At 51.7% G+C, this 23,167-nt stretch overlaps 1 protein-coding gene across 10 annotated transcripts in view; it reads left to right on the forward strand.

Moving 5' to 3' along the window:
• Positions 1-4,480: 4,480 nt before the first annotated feature.
• RILPL1 (Rab interacting lysosomal protein like 1) overlaps positions 4,481-23,167 on the forward strand; it is a 38,736-nt gene continuing 20,049 nt past the window's right edge. For 3 of the 10 annotated variants that reach the window (XR_009604057.3, XM_060612124.3, XM_060612125.3), the window contains exons 1-2: positions 4,481-5,051; positions 12,170-12,320. Coding sequence is in view for 8 of the 10 variants with exons in the window: in XM_060612124.3 (XP_060468107.2) it covers positions 4,743-5,051; positions 12,170-12,320 (460 nt within the window). In the remaining 2 variants the exon portion in view is untranslated. The remainder of the gene's footprint in view (positions 5,052-12,169; positions 12,321-23,167) is intronic. The other 7 variants (XR_009604058.3, XM_060612128.3, XM_060612121.3 and 4 more) reach the window with 7 other exon arrangements.

The raw sequence follows: 23,167 nt of genomic DNA on the forward strand, positions 1-23,167 counted from the left end.
CCGAAGTCGGACGCTTAACCGACTGAGCCACCCAGGAGCCCCTCTGCCACCCTTTTCAACTTCATTTCACGCTGTTCCCCAACTTGCCCCAACAAGTCCGCTGGTCAGTCTGCTGACTCACACACAAACGGAGCCCATTCTTCCCCTGGGCCTCACACACATGGTCTGTGGCTGTCTCCTCTTCCTTCACATAGCATATTAATTCCACGTATCTGAAATGGACAGAATAAGTAAATCCACGGACAGAAAGCAGGCTGGGGCTTACGGGGTGTTTGCCTCACCCGTTCAGAAAGTACCAACGGCTATGAGCTTCTGGCTGGATAAAGTCCTTTTCCCTTTTCCTTCCTACCCTCTTCTGGAGCCTAGAAAGAAGGAGTTCTGGGAGGAGGAAACATTTCTACTAAGTGATCTGAGCTTCCAGAAGGAAATTACTGTCTTAACATGGGCAAACCAGCAGGGAAGGTAGAAACATCCCAAAAGCCCGTGGATGGATGGATAAACAGAATGTGGCCCGTCCATACAATGGGAGATTATTAGGCTATGAAAAGGAATTATGTGGTCCCACGGCATGGATAAACCTTAAAAACATTATGCTGAGTGAAAGAAGCCGGGCACAAAAGGCCACCCGGTATATGAAATGTTCAGAATAGACACATCTATGGACCCAGAAAGCAGAAGAGTGGTTGCCAGGGGCTGGGGGCAGGAGAGGATGGAAAGTGACTGCTAATGGGTACAAGGCTTTGGGGGGAGGTTGTTGAAAATGTTCTGAAGTTAGAGGGTGGGGATGGGTGATGGGTACAGAACCCTGCAAATATACGAAGAACCACTGAATTGTACACATTAAAAAGGTGAACATTATTGCACGTAATTTACATCTAGAGAAACATTTAAAAATGAGTCTTGCCCCTTCCGCAAAAAAGCAAAAAGAAATGTCCAACACACCACTGCCAAATAAATTGAACCTAAATCAGATCAAACCTGTTGATACAACTACCAGTCTAAAGAAAATAGCGGGAACAGACATATTAAAGGACGTTACAGTGGTGAAATTAGCAACATCCAGACAGCATCTGTCTAAGACAAACAATCCCGTTTCATCAAGAAATAAATTTCAGGGTGGCTCAGTCAGTTAAGCGTCTGCCTTTGACTCAGGTCATGGTCTCACAGTTCGGGAGCTCGAGCCCCGCGTCGGGCTCTGTGCTGACAGCTCAGAGCCTGGAGCCTGTTTCGGATTCTGTGTCTCCCTCTCTCTGACCCTCCCCCTTTCATGCTCTGTCTCTCTCTGTCTCAAAAATAAATAAATATTAAAAATTTAAAAAAAAGTGTTATAAAATATTCATAGTCGAGAAATACAGTGTGTGGGACTCTTTTCCCAATTGAATCGTGCTAACACGCCTGGTTTCTGGGACACACTGATTTCTTGATTCTCCTCCCCTTTGTCAACCCTCTCTTGCTCCATCTGAAATTAGTTTATTTTTGGTTTCTCCTGTTTCCTCTCTGTTTCCCACAAGAGCAGCAATCCTGTCTCTCTCATATTGCCGCATCCCACAGGGTTAGCAGAGTCCCTGGCGTACATTAAGAGCTAAATACCTATTGAATAAATGAATGTCAGTATAGCTCTTATCATTGCTCTGGTCCTGAGTTTCAGGTCCACGTTTCCAGCTGTCACCTAGACGTCTACACCTACGTTAGGTGTAGACATCTACACCTAACGATGATGGTGAGGATGACAGAAGCTTAGAAGCACTGGGGGAGGCCGGCACATACCCTGATTTGTTTAATGATCACAATTACCCTCTGTGATCCCATTTTATAGAGTGGGAAGCTGAGGCCCCGAGAGGCCAAACACCTGGTCAGGGACTACGCCAGGATTAGACCGCAGAGAGGTTCTGGAAGCTTAACCACCAGGCTTGACTGCTTAAAACTTGCTTGCTTAAAACTGTAGCCATTCTCCTGAGCTCACCATCTGGGGTCGTCTCAGACTTCTGCCTCCCCCCGGCCCCCACTCCTTTCCTGCCCCCATCTTAAGTTCAGGCTGCAGGCTGGTATTCTAGTTCTTCAATCCTGGTCCCCTCCCAGCTGACTCTCAGCACATCTTTGCTGCCTTTAGGGGAAAACTACCCCAATCTGGGCATTCGTTATTTATTCCTTCACTCAACACGGGCACCCACTGGGTTGGCTGCATCCCTCCCAGCTGTGGAACCTTAAGCAAGTGGGTTGAATGGTGCCACCCTGCCCCAAAAGATACTTCCGTGTCCCGATCCTGGAAGTGGAGACCTTATTTTGAAAAAATAATCTTTGCAAGTGAATTAAGTTAAGGACCTTGAGATTAGATCATCCTGGATTGTGCAGATGGGCTCTAAATCCAATGACAGGTGTTCTTACAAGAGACACAAAGAGAAGACAGACATGCATGGAAGGACCACGTGAAAACAGAGGCAGAGACTGGAGGGATGTGGCTACAGACTAAGCATCCCAGAAGCTGGAAGAGACAAGAGAGGACCCTCCGGGGAGCCTGATCCTGCCAACACCTTGATTTCAGATATCTGGCCTCCAGAACTGTCAGAGAATAAGTTTCTATTGTTTTAAGTCTCCAAGTTTGTGGCAATTTGTTACATCAGCTGCAGGAAGCTAATGCCCCTCCCTGTTTCTCACTGTCCTTGATTTGGGATGGGGATAATCACATGTCCACCTCACTGGCTTGCTGTGCACAGATCTGACCTCTTACCAGCTGCTGGGCCCTGGGCGAGTTATTTGACCTCTCTGTGCCTCCCCCCTTTCCTCATTTGTAAAACAAGGATAATACTTCCTAGGATGCTGTGAGGAAGCAGTTCTCAAACTCTCTGGTCTCAGAGACCCTTTTCCAAGGGCACTCTTAAAAACTACTGAAGACCCTAAAGAGATTTCATTACGTGGGTTATATCTATGAATACCTACGTAATTGGAAATTTAAACTAATGTTTTTAAAAATACTGGTTAACTCAAAAGCAGTTACATGATATTTTAACATGCATATATATATTTTTTAATGTCTATTTATTTTTGAGAGAAAGAGAGAGAGTGCAAGCAGGGGAGGGGCAGAGAGCGGAGACACAGAATCCAATCCAGGCTCCAAGCTCTACTTAAAAAATATTTTTAATCAATAATGTGCCAGGTTGGTGTGGGTTTTAGGACAAGGGTGTTAAAGTTCTTTTTCTTTCTTTCTTTCTTTCTTTCTTTCTTTCTTTCTCTCTCTCTCTCTCTCTCTCTCTCTCTCTTTCTTTCTTTTTCACTCTTTCTTTCTTTCATGCCTCCAAAGAGCTCACAGTCTCATGGGGGAGGCGTATGTGTAACCACACCGTTAAAACTCTGTGTAAGGAGCAATTGTATAGAAGACAGCGGGTTGTGGGAACGCAGAGGAGGGTCCATAAGCCATGCGTGGCGGCGGGAAGAATGGGAGGGCCGGTGGCTTCAGGAAAGGCTCTTCTGGGGGCGGCGGGGTGTCCGATGGACCAGGGGACTTAGGTCAAAAAGGAGAGGGGGCTTGGACAAGAAAACTCGCGGTGCTGAGATCCAAACCCCGGCCTCACCTCCTCTGTGAAGCGGTGTTTATGTCACGAGGAACTGCTAAATGGACGTGGCTCTGCGGGCGGGGCCGGCCGGCGGCTTCGGGGGCAGGGGACCCCTCCACCCTTCCTTCGGCCCCTCTCGGGCGCCTGGGCTGGAGCGCAGGGCCCGGCGCCGCCAGCTCCGCCCGTAGCTGGGTCTACGGGCTGGGGAGCTGGGGGGAGGGGGGGGGCCGGGGGTGGTCCTCGCTCTCTCCCCAGGATGGGCCCCATCCCGGAGTCCACCTCTCGACCCCTCCATTCGGCTCCACCGCCGGGGCCGCCGCCCGGCGCGGCGAATCGTCCCCAGACGAGCCTCCCCCACCGCCCCGTCCCCCTCCCCCTCTCCTCCGGGCTAGCCTCGACCCCTCCCCGGCGGCAGTGGGAGAGGAGGAGCCAGGACCGGGCCGGAGGAGGGGGCGGCGCGCCCGGACGCTCGGGGGGCGCGGCGGAGGAAGGTCCCGCGGGGCCGGGGGGAGCGTGTGTGGCACGGGGGCCGGCGAGCGGGGGGGGAGGGGGCCGCCTAGTCGGCGGGTCGCGGAACGCGGCCCGCGGGGACCCGGGCGCCCTCGGGCGGCGGAAGCCGGGCGCGCCCCTCGCCAGGCCGGGATCGGGGCGGGGCGCGCGGCATCCCCGCGGGGGGAGCCGGTCACCGGGTCTCGCCGCCGCCAAAGTTTCCCGGAGGAGCCGCGGCCGCCCGTCCTTCCCCGGCCCCGGGCGTGGGGGCGACCCCCGGGCGAGAACTGTTTCCGAGGGCGACCGGGCCCCGTCTCCGGCTAGACCCCGCGCCTCCATTGCGCCCAACTCGGATTCCCAACTTGGGAGGCGCCGCGGGCCTGCGCACGCGCGCCTTCCTCGCCGCCGCCGCCGCCGCCGCCGCCGCCGCCGCCGCCGCCGCCTCCTCCCGCCGGGGAGTAGGCTCCGGGCCGAGCCGCGCGCCGAGACTCGCCCCCCGCGCGCCGCCCTCCGGCTCGCGGTCCGCCGCCCCCGCCCATGCGGACGGCCGCCCGCCGCCCGGTGCGTCCTCGCCCGAGGGCCAGCTGAGCGCGGACCGCCCGCGGCGGCGCGAGGTGGGCCCGGCCCGGCGCTGCCCTCGACAGCGGCAAGTTTGGGAGTTGCACTAGTTTGCGGGGTGGGGGAGAGGCCGGGCGGGGGGCCATGGAGGAGGACCGGGGGTCGTCGCTGGCGGCCGAGTCGGCGCTGGAGAAGAACGTGGCGGAGCTGACCGTCATGGACGTGTACGACATCGCGTCGCTCGTGGGCCACGAGTTCGAGCGGGTCATCGACCAGCACGGCTGCGAGGCCATCGCGCGCCTCATGCCCAAGGTCGTGCGCGTCCTGGAGATCCTGGAGGTGCTGGTCAGCCGCCACCACGTCGCGCCTGAGCTGGACGAGCTGCGCCTGGAGCTGGACCGTCTGCGCCTGGAGAGGATGGACCGCATCGAGAAGGAGCGCAAGCACCAGAAGGTGGGCAGCGGCCCCAGTCTGCCCATCCGGGGAATGGGGCCGCTGGGACCCAAGGGCCCTTCAGCATCGCGCAGCTGTAGGCGCGCACGTTTGTGTACGCAGGGACTAGACGAGGATGAGAGAGGGAGGGAGGGAGGGAGGCCCCTGGCCCTCTTTTGTCCAGCCAGCGCCACCTGGCATATACTACCTCAGAGATTAGGGCAGTCCTTTGGAGTCAGACCTGAGTTCCAGTCCCACCTTTACCGTCTAATAGCTGTGTGACCTTGGGTAAGTTACTTAACCTCTCTGTGCTTTATTTCCTCGCATGTCAAATGGTGATGGTAATAAGGCCCACCTCATTAAGAATTAAGTGTGATATATCTAAAGCGCTTAGATGATATTATTTTCCAGAAATGAAATAAGCCCTCTGCCCTTCGGTCAGGCCCCTTTCTTCTTCTCATCCCCAAACCCCCCCGTAGCAAAGGGGATGTGACCTCCAGCCACCCAGCTCATCAACCCCCAGACTCTGGGTTTCTATTTGCGAATTGTTCCCAGAATTCCTTCTAATTTATGAAACTGAAGTGCTTTCCCCTCCTTGATTTTATCTTTAATCTTCACGGAACTCTCTGAGGCAGGAATTGTCTTCGTTTTACAAATGAAGAAAATTGGGGGAGGGGGGATTTGCCCCAAATTAGTGCTGAGAGAATCCCAGGCCAGTGGAGGTAACTCTGGTGCCTCTTCCCCACCCAGGGGATAGGACACGATTTGGGGCAGCTTTAAGCTAAGCCTCTGCCCTGTGAACAAGAATTCCTCGGATGAATCAGGGCCTCTCTACTGGACTGGGAGTCTAGACAAGGTGCCTGGGGAAAAGGAAGTGGGAGATGTGTGGTTTCCTGCCCCAACCTCAGGCCAGGGAAGCTTCTGTCAGACCCTTTGGACAGAGAATAGGAGGAAACGCCTTTCCTAGGAGCAATCAGGGTGTCTGAGGGGGCTCTGCCTTGCTGTGTGGCCTCAGGAAATGTACTTGGCCTCTCTGAACCTCTCTGGCAGGCCATAACCTATTGTGTTTCAAGGAAAATAACCCAGGCTGTGTATGTAGTCTTAACCTCGGGGCAGAACTGCCAGTGGTTAAGAGCACTAGTGTTTGGGAGGTTTGACAGTGTTTGTCCTCATAGGTCCCTGTGCCCTGAGGTCAGGAAGGAAACTCAAGCTCCCAAGTGTTAGGCAACATTTCCAAGATCATGCTCGGAGCTTGAAAATGCCCCAGCCCTGTAATTCATGTCAAGTTCCCAGGGACTTTGGAGCCAGACAGCCTGGCTTCAAACCCTGCCACTGTGTGATCTTAGGCAAGTCAGCTCACCTCTCTGTGCCTCAGTTTCCTCAGCTGTAAAATGGGGATAATAGTACTCATCTCATAGGGTTGTGGGGAGAATTGAAGGGTTGGTTAACTTCCATAAAGTGTTTGGGACTAGGCCTGGCCCATCGTGAGGGCCTTACAAGTGTTAGCTGTTGTCTTTAGGCCTGGATAGGCTTTCAATGAGGTGTTCATGGTCTGATACTGGGGACCCCACTCCCAATCTCTTTTAGAGAGTCAGGGGAAAGGATCTTTGAAATCCCCTCGTGTGGCTGCCAAGGGGCTTAGCCCGGGTCACACAGAAGTCCCAGCGCCTCTGTTCCCACCCTTGACGTTGGAATTCTGCAGCAGCTGGGCTGGGGGACATCCTTGGGAGCCATCGGAGGCCGCTAGGCTTGGAGTCAGATGGCATTCCCAGCCAGCTGCACTTGTCACTTCTGGAACGCCGTCAGCCAGGAAGTAAACCCCAGCGTGCTCAGAGCTGAGGCTTGTTTGTAAACACTGAGGATGATCTCTCCGAAATCAGAGGGCAAAACCCTCTTCCCATCCCAGCCCCTTGTTTACTTTTCTTTGTATTCTTGGGATCAAGAGAGACTTCTCTGGGTTTTTTTTTTTCTTGTGGTCTCAAAGGCTCTTCAAGGTGTTATTTCCACAAAAATCTTCCTAACATGTCCTTGGTCTTATCAGTTTGTTCATTCCTCCCTCTTTTTTCTGCCTCACCCCCCTCCCTCTCTCTCTCTCAGCACAACGCATGCACCCTGTCTTCCGCCAACTCCTCCCCTGAGCATACCCACCCCCCCCCCCCCCCGCCCCCAGATTTAGTCAGTTCTGCTCATCACACAGACTCAGGCCACAGTCTTGACATGTTCTGTCTATCTGGTTACTCAGTCTGCAACCCCGTTGATGGGCCACAGCATGCAAAGTGCCCTCCTAAGTGACATGGGCAGTGCAGAGACTAGGAAAGCTGGATCCTCATCTCAGGCAGTGGGTGGGTAACTGGGAAGACAGGAAAAATACCAACAGGCTTAGAAAGCAGTGGCTGTGCGGATACAGTTGTCTATATTGTTAACAGGATATGTTGTTCATTTGCTCATTCAACAGATGTATTTATCCAGCACCTGCTATGAACTGGGCACTGTTCTGGGCACTGGGGAGACAGCAGTGACCACAGTAGATGAGGTCTTTGGACCTGACTTTCTTGGACCTGACTTTCTAGTGCAGGGCTGTCCATAGAAATATTATGTGGTGGGGGGTGGGGGATGCCCGGGGTGGCTCAGTTGGTTAAATGACTGACTCCTGATTTCAGCTCAGGTCATGGTTCATGAGATCGAGCCCCATATTAGGCTATGAACTGACAGTGTGGAGTCCGCTTGGGATTCTCTGTCTCCCTCTCTGCCCCTCCCCGACTCGTGCACACACACTCACTCTCTCTCTCAAAATAAATAAACTTAAAAAATAATATTATGTGACTTGTCACATTAATAAAAAGACACAGATGAGGTTAAAAAAAATTTTGATATCTTATCAAACCAAGTCTTTGCAAAATATTATTTCTGCATGTAATCAACATAAAAATTATTTTTTATTGAGATATAATTGACATATAACATTGTATTAGTTTTAGGTTACAGCATAATTTTTTTTAATGTAATTTTTTTATGTTTATTTATTTTTGAGACAGAGGGAGACAGAGCGCGAGTGGGGGAGTGGCAGAGAGAGAGGGAGACACAGAATCTGAAGCAGGCTCCAGGCTCCGAGCTGTCAGCACAGAGCCCGATGTGGGGCTCAAACCCACGAACTGTGAGATCATGACCTGAGCCAGTCAGACGCTCAACTGACTGAGCCACCCAGGTGCCCCGCATAATTTTTTAAAAATGTTTATTCTGAGAAAGAAAGAGAGCAGAGGTGGGGCCTAGGGAGAGGGAGAAAGAGGGAATCCAGAGCAGACTCCTTAATGCAAAAGCAGAGCCTGATGCAGGGCTCGATCCCATCTACCGCAAGATCACGAGCTGAGCCGAAATCAGAGTTGGACGCCCAACCAACTGAGCCACCCAGGCGCCCCTAGGTGTGCAGCATAATGATTTGATATTTATGTGTATTGTGAAATTTACCATCCATCACCTCACATAGTTACTCAAATAATTATTAAATAGGTATTTTGCATTTTTTTCCCTATGTCTTTGAAATCTGATGCGTGTTTAACCCTGTTGCACGTGCTAGTTCAGACCAGCCACAGTTCAAGTGCTCAGCAGCCACATGTGGCTTGTGGCTACTCTATCGGATGGTGCAATTCTAGTGTAAGGAGATAGGTATTTTTTAAAGTTTTAAAATTTTCAGCTTGTGGGAAGTGCCATGAAAAAAATACAAGAGTGATATGAAAGAGACTGACTAGGATGGGACAGTCAGGAAGGCTTCCCTGAGGAGGTGACATCTGGGCTGAGATCGGAATGAAGTGTGGGTACCCTCCACAGAGAGAGCTGGGGGAGGGGCGTCCTAGGCAGACACCACAAGTGCAAAGGCCCTGTGGTAGGAACGGGCTTGGTGTGTTCAAGGAACACGAAGAAGGCCAGTGTGGTTAGAACAGAGTGAGTAAGGAATACGGGGGGGGGATGAGGTCAGGGAGGTGGACGGGTCTGATTATACTGGACTTACTAGGCCCACATGAGGAGTTTGAAGACTCTTAGTCCTGAGAAGGCAAAGGAGGTGATCAATCAGGGGTGACTTCCTGGGAGAGCCTCTTAGCTGGTGTGGAGGCAAGATTAAATTTGCTGCGGTCAGCTCAGAGGCAAGAGCCACATGCTGCCCTGTGCCCCCTTTGAGGGAAGGAAAAAAACAACCCTGCGGGTTAAAGTCTGTATTCATCTATTGCTGCTGTAACAAATTACCACAAACTTAACTGGCTCGAGGTAACACAGTTTTGTTAGGATAATGCAGAATATGCTATTTATGGGTCATACCAACACGGATAATACTGGATAAAACTCTGGAGCTCAAAAACCAGAAAAGGGTTTCGCTGCGTCAAAACCAAGGTGTCAGAAAATTCATTTCTTCTGACAGCTTTCAGGGACAATCCACTTCCTTGCCTTTTCCAGCTTTTGGAGGCATTTCTTCGCTTTTGGCTCCTTCCTCCACCCTTACAGCCAACAGAGTACCGTTTTCAAATCTCTAGCTCTGGCTTCTGTCGCCACATCATCTCTGACTCTGATCCTCCTGCCTCCCTCTTTCGCCTGTGAGGACCCTTTGATTACGGTGGGTCCACTGGATAACCCAGGAGACTCCCCATCTCAGGGTCCTTAACACCTGCCAGATTGCTGCGTGAGGTCACATAGTCTCGGGTCCCAGGGACTGGGATGTATGTGCACGACTTTGGGGGCCGCTGTTCTGCCTACCGCAGTCAGTTACACTTGACCGTTGCCCACTGGGACCCTCTGTGCTCAGCCTGTGCCAGACGCGAGCAGGGAAGAACCAGCTAGAAGAGCCACCTGCGCGTGGGAAGGCCGCATGCCCGCTCCATCATTCCACCACCGCTTCCGCCCTCTGGCCCTACCCTTCACCTCCCTCGGTGACCTTGAACAGCTGTGCGAATACTTAGTTATTACCTCTCATTTCCCCAGTGCAGCAGACTTCCTGACAAAGGAGATGGGGATTTAGGAATGTATTTAAAAGATGAACGGAGGCCGTGTTTACCCGGCCTTGGGCCGGCTTGTGACAGGCTGTAGGAGGAACAGAAACCGGCAAACACATCTTTAGCATTTTCTGGGACCTGGGCACCATTCCAACCATTGACATAATCCTCATGACAGCCCTCAGAGGTAGATATGACACTATTTTCCACATTTCCAAGATACCCAAAGATTCAATAACTTCTCGAGCATCAGCTAGTAAGGGGCAGAAACAAGATTCAAACAGGCCAACAGGCTTCGGTATCTATGCTTTCAACTGGCATTATGTCCCGCAACAGCGACCGTGCTCTGTTTAGTTTCTGGTTTTACAGCAGACTTTTTTTTAACGTTTTATTTATTTTTGAGAGACAGAGACAGAGCGTGAGCGGGCGAGGGACAGAGAGGGAGACACAGAATCAGAAGCAGGCTCCAGGCTCCGAGCTGTCAGCACAGAGCCCGACACGGGGCTCGAACCCACGAACCGCGAGATCATGACCTGAGCCGACGTCGGACGCTTAACCGACTGAGCCACCCAGGCGCCCCAGAATTAAACACTTTAAATGGGTGAACTGAGGGCGCCTGCGTGGCTCAGTTGGTTGAGCGTCTGACGTCGGCTCAGGTCATGATCTCGCGGTTCGTGGGTTCGAGCCCCACGTCAGGCTCTGTGCTGACAGCTCGGAGCCTGGAGCCTGCTTTGAATTCTGTGTCTCCCTCTCTCTCTGCCCCTCCCCTGCTCACGCTGTCTCTCTCTGTCTCTCAAAAATAATTAAATGTACAAAAAAACTTTTTTAATTAAAAAAAATAAAGTATATAATTCAGTGGTCTTGGGTCTATTCACAGAGCTGTGTAACTTTCAGTAGAATCAATTTTAGGATAGTTTCATTACTTCGAAAAGAATTCACTTCTCGTTTCCCCACCAACCCTCCAACCCTAGACGAGTGCCAGTCTGCTTTCTTTCTCTGTGGATTTACCTGTTCTGGATACTTCCCATCAGTGGAATCATACACTGTGTGGCCTGACTGCCTTCACTTAGCAGCATGTTTTCAAGGTCCATGCATGTTGTTCTTCAACTGACGGACATTTGGGTTGTTTCCTGCTCTTGGCCCTTGTGAAGAATGCTGCTGTGAACATTCGCATACCGGTCTTTGTGTGGACATGGGTTTTCATTTCTCTCTTTTTTTTTGAATGTTTATTTATTTTCAAGAGAGACAGAGACAGAGAGCAAGCAGGCGAGGGGCGGAGAGAGAGGGAGACCAGAATCCGAAGCAGCTCTAGGCTCTGAGCTGTCAGCACGGGGCCCGACCCGGGGCTCGAACCCACAAACCACGAGATCATGACCTGAACCGAAGTTGGGTGCTTAACTAACTGAGCCACCCGGGCACCCCTGGTTTTCATTTCTCTTGGGCAGATCCTTGGATTGGAATTGCTGGTCGCATGGTACCTGTTTCTCTTACCAAGGGGCTGCCAGACTGTTCCCCACAGTGGCTGCACCAGTCTGTGTGCTCACCAGCAGGGCTTGAGGGCTCCAGCTTTCTCTCATCCTTGTCAACACTGATCATCTCTTTCCTTGATTACAGCCCCTCCCAAAATAACTTCCATAGACTGATCTTAGTTATCCTCACGTCAACCCTGCGAGTCTAGATGATGGCTCCCCCACTAAGGGAAACTGAGGCTCGGAGGGGTGAAGCGAGTTGGTTGCCCAGGACCGCTTCAAGAGACGCCTGTGTCAGAGACACAAGGAGTGCTGGGGCCCGGGGGCATCCCCGGGGGTCTTTGCAGCTTCTTTCTCCCTGGGAGAGAGGTCTGTCCTCACTCAGGGTCTACCCACAGATCAGGGCCGCGACCTGCCCAGAGAGGTTGGGGGGTGTTAGGGCCCCTGTGGCCCGGGGCCGCTCATCCGCACTCTCGGTCTGTCTAGATAGTTAGGAGGTATGGTTGTAGCCCAGTCGGGTCCTGGCCTTGCCCAGAGGAAGGGCACCTTCCGTCTCTTGCAGATGGACTAGTGGCGGCCTTGTTCTCGGTGCCCCAAAGCCCAGGCAGGCCCGGGCTGCTCCCGAGGGAGGGGGGTGAGGCCACCGCCCCGGGCAGGCTGTGACCCCACGGCCGGCCCGTCGCTTTCGCAGGAGCTGGAGCTGGTGGAGGACGTGTGGCGGGGGGAGGCGCAGGACCTCCTCTCTCAGATTGCCCAGCTGCAGGAGGAAAACAAGCAGCTCCTGACCAACCTCTCGCACAAAGACGCCAGCTTCTCGGAGGAGGAGTTCCAGAAGCACGAAGGTAGGAGGAGGGGCCAGCCCGGGAGGTCAGGGGAAGGCTGCTCCCACCGTGATCGCCCACCTCCTCGGTAACGGTCATGGTCACGGTCCCCGAGTGAGGGAGGGTGCGTGCTGGGTCCCAGAGCCTTTTGTCTCGTGTGGTTCCTGTCGCTCTGCCTGGGAGAGAACGTGTAGCCCCACTTTACAGAAGGTGAAACTGAGGTTCGTTCAGCGGATTGTCATGGGTTCCTCCCTTTCGAGGCTCCGTTCTAGGCACGGGGGACACACAGTGGACAAGACGAAGCCCTTGCCCTCGTGAAGCTTGTGTTCTAGGGCTGGGGAGGAGCTAGATGATAACCATGTAAACAAGTAGATGGCATGGTTCCAGATGGTGACCAGGCCTCTGGGAGAACGCAACCTGGGGGTGTGATAGAGGTGATTTGGTGGGGGGCTTCTTTAGATGAAGTGATCAAGGAAGGCCTCTTTGACAAGGTGACACTGGAGCCCTAGTGAAGTGATGGAGTGAGCAATGCAAATATCTTGGGGGAGAAGCAAGTTCAAAGGCCCTGGGGCATGCGTTCTGTAAAACCAGGAGGGCCAGTGTAACAGGAGAAGATGATCGAGGACAAAGGTGGTTAAAGATGAGGTCAGAGGGGTCAGCAGGGTCGGATCACACAGCCCCTGAGAGACGAAGGTTTGGATTTTATTCCAAGAGTGTGGGAAAGCAGCTGGACTCTTGCCATGGGCACACGTTGAACAATGAACGACCGAGGATGGTAAACCAGATCTGAATGGCACTGGAGACCCTAAACTGTCATTCACCCTGCAAGCAGTTATCTAGACCCTTCACTCCAGGCCCTCTGCTGCTTTTGGGGATGCAAAGACAGACATGGGATATGCTCTGAGCCCCCGTGGGCCTGCGTCAGCCCTGTTCTCCCCTGGAGCCTCCTTCCTAATCAGAGGCTGCCTGTTGTCCCAGGAGTGTCAGACCTCTCTCTTCCTCTTGAAGAAACTCCCTGGGGACCCACACAAGCCCTCCCGCCTCCCCCTGCTCGATGGGGTGAGAGACGGGCTTGCGTGGGGGCTGAAGTTCAGAACCATAGTTACGCCTCTGTGAGATTAAAGTAGCAGCGCACTGATACGGACTGTAGAGGCCGAGAAAAGAGGACATATCGATCCAGGTGCTGCAGTTCTGTTTTCTTTGGGTTTCCTGTGTTGACATGCCTATCGTGCAATGAAAGCAAAAGTCTTAGTGGTTAGAAGGATTGGCTCCAGAGCCAGACTGCCCAGGTGTGAATCCTAACCCAAGACTTACCTCCTAAGCGACTTTGACCAAGTCACTTGATCTTTGTGTGCCTGAGTTGCTCTCCACGTGAAAAATGGCAGAAACACTGTGTGTCACTCTTAAGGTTGTTGTGACAATTCGATGAATTAGTATCTGTAGTTTGCTTAGAATAGTACCTGGTACGTACACACAGCAAGTGTCAGCTGTTATTACTGGATTTCTGTTACCTAGTCCAACCTCCTTATTGAACAAATGAGAAAAATTGAGGCTGAGAGAGGGGCAGTGAGGTGCCCAAGGTCATACAGCAAGTTAGTGGTGAAGTCAGGACTGGAGCTTGAGTCTGCCGAATCAGCCCCCTCCCCCCCACCCCACCCCCCAAAGAAGGCTTGTACCTCTCTGGGACCTCTTGATCTCAGGCCACCAAATGGGAATCGTGCCCAGCCCCAGAGATTGGGCCACTGTGATATTTTAGTGCCCAGGCGCTGACAGTTCTGGACAGAACACTGTTTATTCATTGACCCTTTGTAAACTCGTTTATCACTGAAGTGCCTGCTCTCTGCCTGGTGCTCTGGCTGGATTGCCATGTTGGAGGCCAAGAGGCACCTGCTAGGGCCCGGATGGAAGAGTGCGGCCGAAGGAAAACTATTATTGTACTTACAACACTCTGACCCAGATGTGTGGGGTATTTTTTCCCCACACCAACCAATTTTCCAGGCACCAGCTGTGTGTCCTAGAATTTAATTCAGTTGTGACACTGTCTACCCCAGAGTTAGCATCAGACTCCACAAGTTGAAGGATCAGTCCCACGAGACCGCCCCCACTTCAGGTGTCCTTTGCAGGCGATGGGTCCCCAGGATACACACATTTCTATCCACCTTGGCTGCAAAGTCACAGGTTCCCACAACCACCCCCCACAAGCTCAGTACTTTTCTGGAACGGCTTACAGAACTCAGAGCCACGCGATTACTGGTTTCTAAAGGATACAAAGGATATTATAAAGGACTCAGATGAATAACCAGATGAAGAAGGGTACGTAGGGTGAGGTCTTAAAGGGGTCCAAGCCCAGAGATTTCTGTCCCAGTGGAGTTGGGGTGTGCCACCGTTTGTACACATGGATATATTCATCAGCCTGGAGGCTCTCTGAACCCCAGAGACCGACGGAAGTGCCATTCTGTAGGGATGCACGATTAAATCACTGGCCATTGGCGATTTGCTTTGTGATTAGGTCAATCACCAGCCCCTTCTCCCCGCTAATCACCAATCATATAGTTGGTTCCTCTGGCAACCAGAACCCCATCCTGAAACCATCTAAGGGGGCCACCAAGAGTCACCTCATTATCATAAACTCAAAAATGGCAGAAAGGAGCTTATGACAATAGAAGATACTCCTTTCCCCTCTTCAGGAAATCACAAGTTTTAGGAATCCTGTGCCAAGAACTGGGGTCAAAGACCAAATGTATATATGATATGTATATATCATACATGTATGTGTGTATGTGTATATATATATACATGTTATATGTGTGTGTGTAAAGTGCTTAGCACTTATATTCATATTCACATACATAAAATGTATATTATGTATATATAATTAAATATTATATGTATAAATATATTTTTCTTATTATATTGCAATATCACAGTGGCATGATAGTACACACTCAGTCCCTTGAATGAAAAATAAACCCAGCAAGTGTAATACACAGAGCAGGAGATTACAGGATAGGAGAGTTAAACCAGTTATACTGGAACTTACATAAAATGTAAACGGACTAAAAGTTCTAGATAAAGATTGTCAAAAAGGATTTAAAAAAATTTTTTTTCATGTTTATTTTTGAGAGAGACAGAGAATGAGTAGGGAAAGGGCAGAGAGAGTGAGACCCAGAATCTGAAGCGGGCTTCAGGCTCCAAGCTGACAGCACAGAGCCTGATGCAGGGCTCGAACTCACTAACTGCGAGATCATGACCTGAGTCGAAGTTGGACACCCAACTGACTGAGCCACCCAGGTGCCCCTGTCAAAAAGGACTTTAAAAGTTCAACTGTATGTTGTTTCTAAGAGACCTCTCTGGTAAAGGCTGAAAGTAAAAGGCTGAGAAGAGATGTACTGTGCAAACACTAACCAAAAGAAAGCTGGTGTGGTTATATATGGATGGAAGATAAAATAGACTTCAAGGCAGAGATCACTCTGTGATGATAAAAAGTTCAGTTCACCAAGAAAATGTGATTTTCAATTTGTGCATACCTAGTAATTTAGCCTCAAAGTTTATAAAGCAAAAGCGAGGGGCTCCTGGGCAGCTCAGCCGGTTAAGTGTCAGACTTCAGGTCATGATCTCACAGGGTTTGAGCCCCACATTGGGCTCTGCACTGGTGGTGTGGAGCCTGCTTGGGATTCTCTGTCTCCCTCCCTCTCTGTCCCTTCCCCACTTGTGCTCTCTCCCCCTCTCTCTCAAAATAAATAAATAAACTTAAAAAGAAATAAAGCAATAATGAACAGAAATATGTCCAGAAGAGGCAAATCTATAGACACAAAGCAGACTAGCGGTTGCCAAGGGCTGCAGGGAGGTCAGGAAAGGGCGGGGGGTGGGGGGTGACTGCTAAGGGGAATGAGGTTTCTTTAGAGGAGTGATAAAAACATAGTGGTAATGATTGCACAGCTTTGTGAACATACTAAAAGCCACCAAATTCTACACTTTAAATATAATAATTTAAAAAGCGGGCAAATTTATTTTAAAAAATTTTAATGTTTATCTATTTTTCAGAGAGACACAGAGTTCTAGCAGGGAAGGGGCGCAGAGAGAGGGAGACACAGAATCCGAAGCAGGCTCCAGGCTCCGAGCTGTCAGCACAGAGCCCTGCGCGGGGCTCGAACCCGTGAACTGTGCGATCATGACCTGAGTTGAAATCAGATGCTTACTGACTGAGCCACCCGCCCCCAAAGTGGACAGAAATTAAGAAAAAATACATCCACAATCATCGTGGGAGATTTTAACATGCCTCTCTTAATGGACAGAGTAAGCAGAAAACCAAAACCAAAACAGTAGGGACACCTGGATGGCTCAGTCAGTTGAGGGTCTGAATCTTGATTTCAGTTCAGGTCATGATCCCAGGGTTGTAGGATCGAGCCCTGCGTTGGGCTGTGCGCTGAGCATAGAGCCTGCTTGGGATTCTCTCTCTCTCTCTCTCTCTCTCTCTCTCTCTCTCTCTCTCCCTCCCTCCCTCCCTCCCTCCCTCTCCCCTTCTCACGCGTGCGCCTGCTCTCTCTCTGTCTCAAAAACAAAACAGTAAAGTTCTAGGATATGATCAGGGGATTAGTAAAGCCATGTCCATGTGTGAGGGAGGGGAGACCAGCCCCAGCCCTGCAGATCCTGGCCCGCTGAGCCCCGGGAGATGCAAAGCAGACAGAGCATGGGAGGTACGAACCTGCTGCAGCCTGTGGACGTAAATGGCCGAGGACTGGACTCAGGTGGGGCCAAAGTTTGACTTTCTTCCCTCAAAAAATTGCCTACAGCCCGAGAGCTGAAGGCAGGAAATCTGCTTGGGCGTCTCAGTTAACATTTTCTGTCAAAGGAGACCTGAGCCTGAGCGGTTCCACAGCTGAGGCCCCCACGTCCAGCCTCAAGACTTGAGGACATTGATGAAGTTTTTCCCAATGTTTTACTTTCAGGAGAAAACAAAATGAAAAACAACTTTTCGAAGCAAAAATAAAATGCATGCATGTTATTATTATTTTTTTAATCAAACAGTGCAAAACTGTGGTGAAAACTCGATCTCCCTGCCACTGCTAATTCCTGTTCCCAAGCAGTCTGCCTGGAGGAAGCCCTGGAAAAACCCTTTACAGTCTTTCTGCAGATTTTCTGTGCGTGTTCAAGTGTCCATATTGACACCAATGCAGAAGGAAAACATCCCCTTGCACCCCCTCACAAATGGTAACTATCTCTAGATGTTTGGCGCCTTGGTTGTTGGGTTTTTTGGTTTTGTTTTACTTTTTTGTTTTGGAATAATTTTAGATTTACAGAAAAGTTGCATAGTACAGAGAGTTCCCATAACCCCCCTAAGAGTGACGTCTTATGTCACCACGGTCATTGGTCACAACTAAGAAACCCACATTGGCGTGTTGCTGTGAACTGTCCCACAGACTTTATCTGGATTTCACCAGGTTTTAGGTTAATGTCCTTTTCTTGCTCCAGCATCCAGCCCAGGATGCCATACTGGATACAGTGTACCTTGATTTTTCACTTACCGTATCTTGCAGAATTTCCATATCCATACGGATCTGCTTCCTTGTTTTTTAAGAACGGCAAGGCAGTAGAGCAGAGGAGTTAAGACCGTGAACTCGGAAGCCAGACTGCCCGAGTCCAAACCTGAGCTCCACCGGATCTCACCTGTGGCCACGTTATCTGCCTTTACATAATTCGACTTCCTCATTTGTAAAATGTGAATATTATTATAAGGATTAAATGAGTTGCTGCATGTAAAAGGCTTGGCACGTAGGAAGCACCAGACAAACCTTTGCTGTGATTTGTTTTATAACTGCATTATTGAGCTATCGATTCACCCATTTAGAACGTACAGGCCAGTGGCTCTTAGCCTATTCAGAATGTGCGGTCATCACTACAATTTAGGACGTTTTCGTCACCTTAGAAGAAACACCAATCCCCTTCCCACCCCCGGCCGCAAGCAACCACTGGTCTGCTTTCTGCCTCCGTAGATTTGCCTTTTCTGGACGCTTCATGCAAATGGAATCGATCAATAGGTGATCTCTTGTGTCTGGCTTCTTTCACTCAGCATGGTGACCTCAGGGTTCATCCACATGTAGCGGCTGTCCGGGCCTCACTCCTTTTTATGGCTGAGCGATACCCCACTGTACGGATAGGTCACGTTTTCTGCTTATCCATTCATCTGTCGACGGACACTTGGGTTGTTTCCAGCTTTGTGCTGGTGTGAATAGTGCTGCTGTGAACATTCCAGCACAAGTTTTTGTGCAGACGTGTGTTTTCAGTGCTTTGGGGTGTATACCTGGGAGTGGAATTGCTGGGCTGTGTGGTAACTACGTTGAGGTCATTGAAGAGCCCTCAGCTGCCTTTCTGTCTGGGACCTCTGGGGGTGACCCGGGAGCTCCCTTGCCTGCCCCAGTGATGCTACAGAGGCATCTGGGGCCTCGGGCCGTGGCCGTGAACGCCCGGGGCGGCTGCTCCTGTGCACATCATCACATCTGTCCGCTCTGAGTGGGAGAGCTTTGCCTCAGCTCTCTCTCCAGACCCCTGTGGGCTTAGCCCCCACGGGCACCATCTGAGACGCCCTTCATTGGCATCTAGCGTGGGTCCGACTCCCAAAGGGTTAGCTCGGGGAGGCTTGGGTTTTCCACTCAGCACAACCCCCACCCGAGTGGAGAGACCGGGCAGATGCCAGGCATGCCTTTCACGGTTATTTTTATTTTGCACGGGAAACCATGGGAACACAGCACGGACAAAAGCATTTCTGCCACCTGTGAGAGGAACAGACGTGGGGCAGAGGGGTCCCTGCGGGGAGGCGGAGCCCGTGACGTTCGACCTGTGTGCCAGGTGCTCCTTGAGATGTGGGGCAAGGCCCAGGGGCTGAGTGAGGATTTGAGGGCGCCGCTGTGGGGTGTGGGGCGAGTGGGCCAGGAGAGCCTGTGTAGACGAGCTCACCCTGCATATGCAACAGTGCTTATTAGACGAACATGGGGCACAGGGCACTGTCTGCCGTCTCCTGCTCCCTGGAAGTCTCCAGATTAAAGAGCACGTCCCTGCCCCTTGTTTTTGGAAATCCTTTTTGTCGGCTGGAGGGCAACGAGAAAAACTGCTTGTTAGGGATGTCTGGGTGGCTCATTCGGTTGAGCATCAGGTCGTGATCTCCCGGTTCGTGAGTTCGAACCACACGTTGGGCTCTGTGCTGACAGCTCAGAGCCTGGAGCCTGCGTCGGAGTCTGTGTCTCCCTCTCTCTCTCCCTCTCTGCCCCTCCCCCGCTCACACTCTGTCTTTCCGTCTCTAAAAAATAAATAAACATTAAAAAAAATTTTTTTTAAAGAAAAACTACTTGTTAGCATATGCGGAAATGAATTGCAGGTCTCAAAGCCATTGGACTAGGGAGGTGTGGGGGGCGGGGGTAGGGATGTGCTCAAGGGTCTGGAAAAAATTCTTGGGCTCTGGCCAAACAACTCCGTAACCAGGAGAGGAGGAAAACCGACCACAGAGCCATTTTCTGAAGAGCAGCCTAGAACAGCAGTGCCCCCCCCCCCCCGCCATAATATAAGGCATCGTGTTCTCAGAGACTGCCGGGTAGAGTTCAGATCCCAGCCCCACCCTTACCAACCGGGGCACCAGGGAAGGGCACCTACCGTTCCCATCCTCAGATTCCTTACCTGTGAAATGGGAACAGCGGCTCCCGGCTCCTGGGATTGGTGAGAACGAAGTGTATAGAGCATCAGACTTGGAGCTGCCCAGTAAAAGATGTCCCTGAGGGCGATTAGGTTGATCTGGTCCTACCAGCCGAGCCTTACGTGGAAGCTGAGAGTGACTGGTATGAATTTTAGCTCAGTAAAGACTCGGCTGTGCACCCTCTCTGGGCCTTTCCGCATAAGCCTGCCAGAGCGGTTGAGTTTCCTGGGGTTCCTGTAGCAAAGCACCGTGAACTGGGGCGCTGAGAACAACGGAAATGCGTCCCTCTCACAGATCTGGAGGCCAGGAGTCCAGAGTCAAGGTGTCGGAACCTCGTTCCGCTGCTGGAGGCCACCAGCGTGCCTTGGCTTGTGGCCACGTCCCTCCAGCCTCTCCACTGTCACGGGGTCTGAGTGTCTGTGTCAGAAGCCCCGTCTCCTTTCCCTTCCAAGGGCCCCCCTCGTGTGGCGTGACCTCGTCTTCATCAGTTGCATCTGTAGAGACTTTTTTTTTTTTTTTAACGTTTATTTATTTTTGAGACAGAGAGCATGAACGGGGGAGGGGCAGAGAGAGGGAGACACAGAATCCGAAACGGGCTCCAGGCTCTGAGCTGTCAGCACAGAGCCCGACGCGGGGCTCGAACCCACGGACCGTGAGATCGTGACCTGAGCCGAAGTCGGCCGCTTAACCGACTGAGCCACCCAGGCGCCCCTGTAGAGACTCTTTTCATGGAAGATCACATTCTGAGGTTCCGGATGGACAGAGATTGGTGGCGGGGGGGGGATGCTCTTCTAGCCCGTACACTTGCCGATAACGTCAGGAGCTTGGGCCACGGGAGGCCGGCAGGATGGCAGCGTGGGCTCTGCCCCCACGATCGCCTGACTGTGTCAACCAGGTGCCACTAACTGGGTGCCACCAACTAGCTGTGTGGCCCTGCATAAGTTAAGTAGCCATCGTGTACCTCAGGCTTCTTCTGCCGTAACAACGAGGAGAACAGGAATTCTACTTCGTAAGGTTTTCCGAGGATGAAATGAGCTCTAAGTACAGTTTCAATCAGGTTTTTCCAGAAGGAGACTCTGAGATGAGAATTCCTGTGCAGGTGATTTTATTTATTTATTTTTTAAGTATTCATTTATTTTTCAGAGAGAGAGAGAGAGAGGCTGAGCATGAGCGGGGGAGGGACAGAGAGAGTAGGAGACACGGAATCCGAAGCAGGTTCCAGGCTCTGAGCTGTCAGCACAGAGCCCAACGCAGGGCTTGAACTCACAATATGCAAGATCACGACCTGAACTGAAGTCAGACACTTAACCAACTGAGCTACCCAGGCGCCCCCCCCTTTTGTAAATCTTTATTGTTAATTTATTATTTTTGAGAGAGAGAGACAGAGAGTGTGAGCAGGGAGGGGCAGAGAGAGAGGGAGACATGGGATCCAAAGCAGGCTCTAGGAAGGCAGCGTGGCATCTTGGAGAGGACATGGGACTCAGATTCAGAAAACCGGGGTTGGAGCCCTGGCTCTGCCAGGGCTTGGCCGTGCGACATTGAACAAGTCTGTCTCCGGGCCTCAGTTTTCCGTATGTGTAAGATGGGACTGATGTTAAAAACAACAGTGATAATAATACCCACTTCTGGAAATAGCACTGAAATCGGTTAAGGATATAAAGCGGTTTGTCCTTAGTGGGCTTGGTGGGAGTGAGTCGTGCTTTGGGCATGAGGGGGGCAGCGGGGGATGAGTCCCGACCGCATCAGCCTGGAGCGTCTACCCCGTGGGAAGCCCTAGAATACAGAGACAGTTGAGGCAGGATGGCTGCCCTCCAGGACGTCCGCATTGTGACTGTTACAGAAAGTCTCACGTTCAGGAGCAAGGCCCAGGTCTTACCTGGGTTTGTGGCCCCCGCAACATCGCACAAATGCCCGTTCTAGACGCACAAATGCCTGTTCATGGTGTTGACCACCTGCTTGGGCATATCCAGGACAGGAGAGGGGAGATTCTCAGCGGGAAAGACTCAGATGGAATGGAGCAGGTTGGAGGAGGGAATCATGTAGGGAGAGAAAGGGAGAATGTTTCTCTCTTGTTAGTCTGTGGTTGAGGCTGACCACCACTGCTCCTGGGAAGCAAGGATTAGCTGTCAGCCCCAGTGCTTGTAGGAGGCTGAATAATGGTCCCCAAAATATCAGGTCCTGATCCCTGGAGTCTGTGGATGTTACCTCGTAGGGTAAAATGTTTACAGTTGCGGGACGCCTGGGTGGCTCAGTCGGTTAAGCAGCTTGCCTTCCGCTCAGGTGGTGATCTCCCAGTTCGTGAGTTCGAGCCTTATATCCGGCTCTCTGCTGTCAGTGTGGACCCCGCTTCAGATCCTCTGTCCCTCCCCTCTCTGTACCTGCTCTGCTCACCCTCTCTCTCAAAAATAAATAAGCTTAAAAAAAATCTTTACAGATGCGATTTTGTTTAAGATCCTGAGAGGGGGAGGGGTGCCTGGGTGGCTCAGTCCGTTAAGCGTCCGACTAGCTCAGGTCAGGATCTCGTGGTTTGTGAGTTCGAGCCCCACGGCAGGCTCTGTGCTAACAGCTCGGAGCCTGGAGCCTGCTTCGGATTCTGTGTCTCCCTCTCTCTCTGCTCCTCCCCTGTTCATGCTGTGTCTCTCTCTCGAAAATAACTAAACATTAAAAAAAATTTAAAAAAAAAAGATCTTGAGAGGGGAGGTTATCCTGAATTATTCAGATGGGCCCTAAATGCGATCAAAGTGTCCTTATTATAAGAGCGGGGCAGAGAGAGGTCTGACACAGACAGAAGAGGAGGAGGCCCTGTGACCACGGAGGCAGAAACCAGAGTGACGTGGCCACAAGCCCAGGGACACTGGGAGCCACCAGAAGCTAGAAGAGAGAAGGGACTCATCCTCCCCTAGAGCCTCCGGAGGGAGCACAGCCCTGGCGACATCTTGACTTTGGACTGATTTTAAACTTCTGCCTTCTAGAACTGTGAGAAAATAAATTTCTGATGCTTCAGGCTGTCCGATTTTGTCACTCGCGTTGCAGCGGCCACCCGTCCCCACGGTTTATGAACGCCCTAGATCGCTTAGCGAGCACCTGCTGTGTGCCGGGCACCGTGCTAGCCGAGGGAATACGCAGTGAACAGGGCAGGCAAGGCCCCGCCTCCCGGGGCCGACTGTATGCTTCGGGGGGCCGG

This window comes from Panthera onca, chromosome D3 (assembly GCF_046562875.1).
Source record: "Panthera onca isolate mPanOnc1 chromosome D3, mPanOnc1 haplotype 2, whole genome shotgun sequence".
In the NCBI taxonomy this organism is placed as follows: Eukaryota; Metazoa; Chordata; class Mammalia; order Carnivora; family Felidae; genus Panthera; species Panthera onca.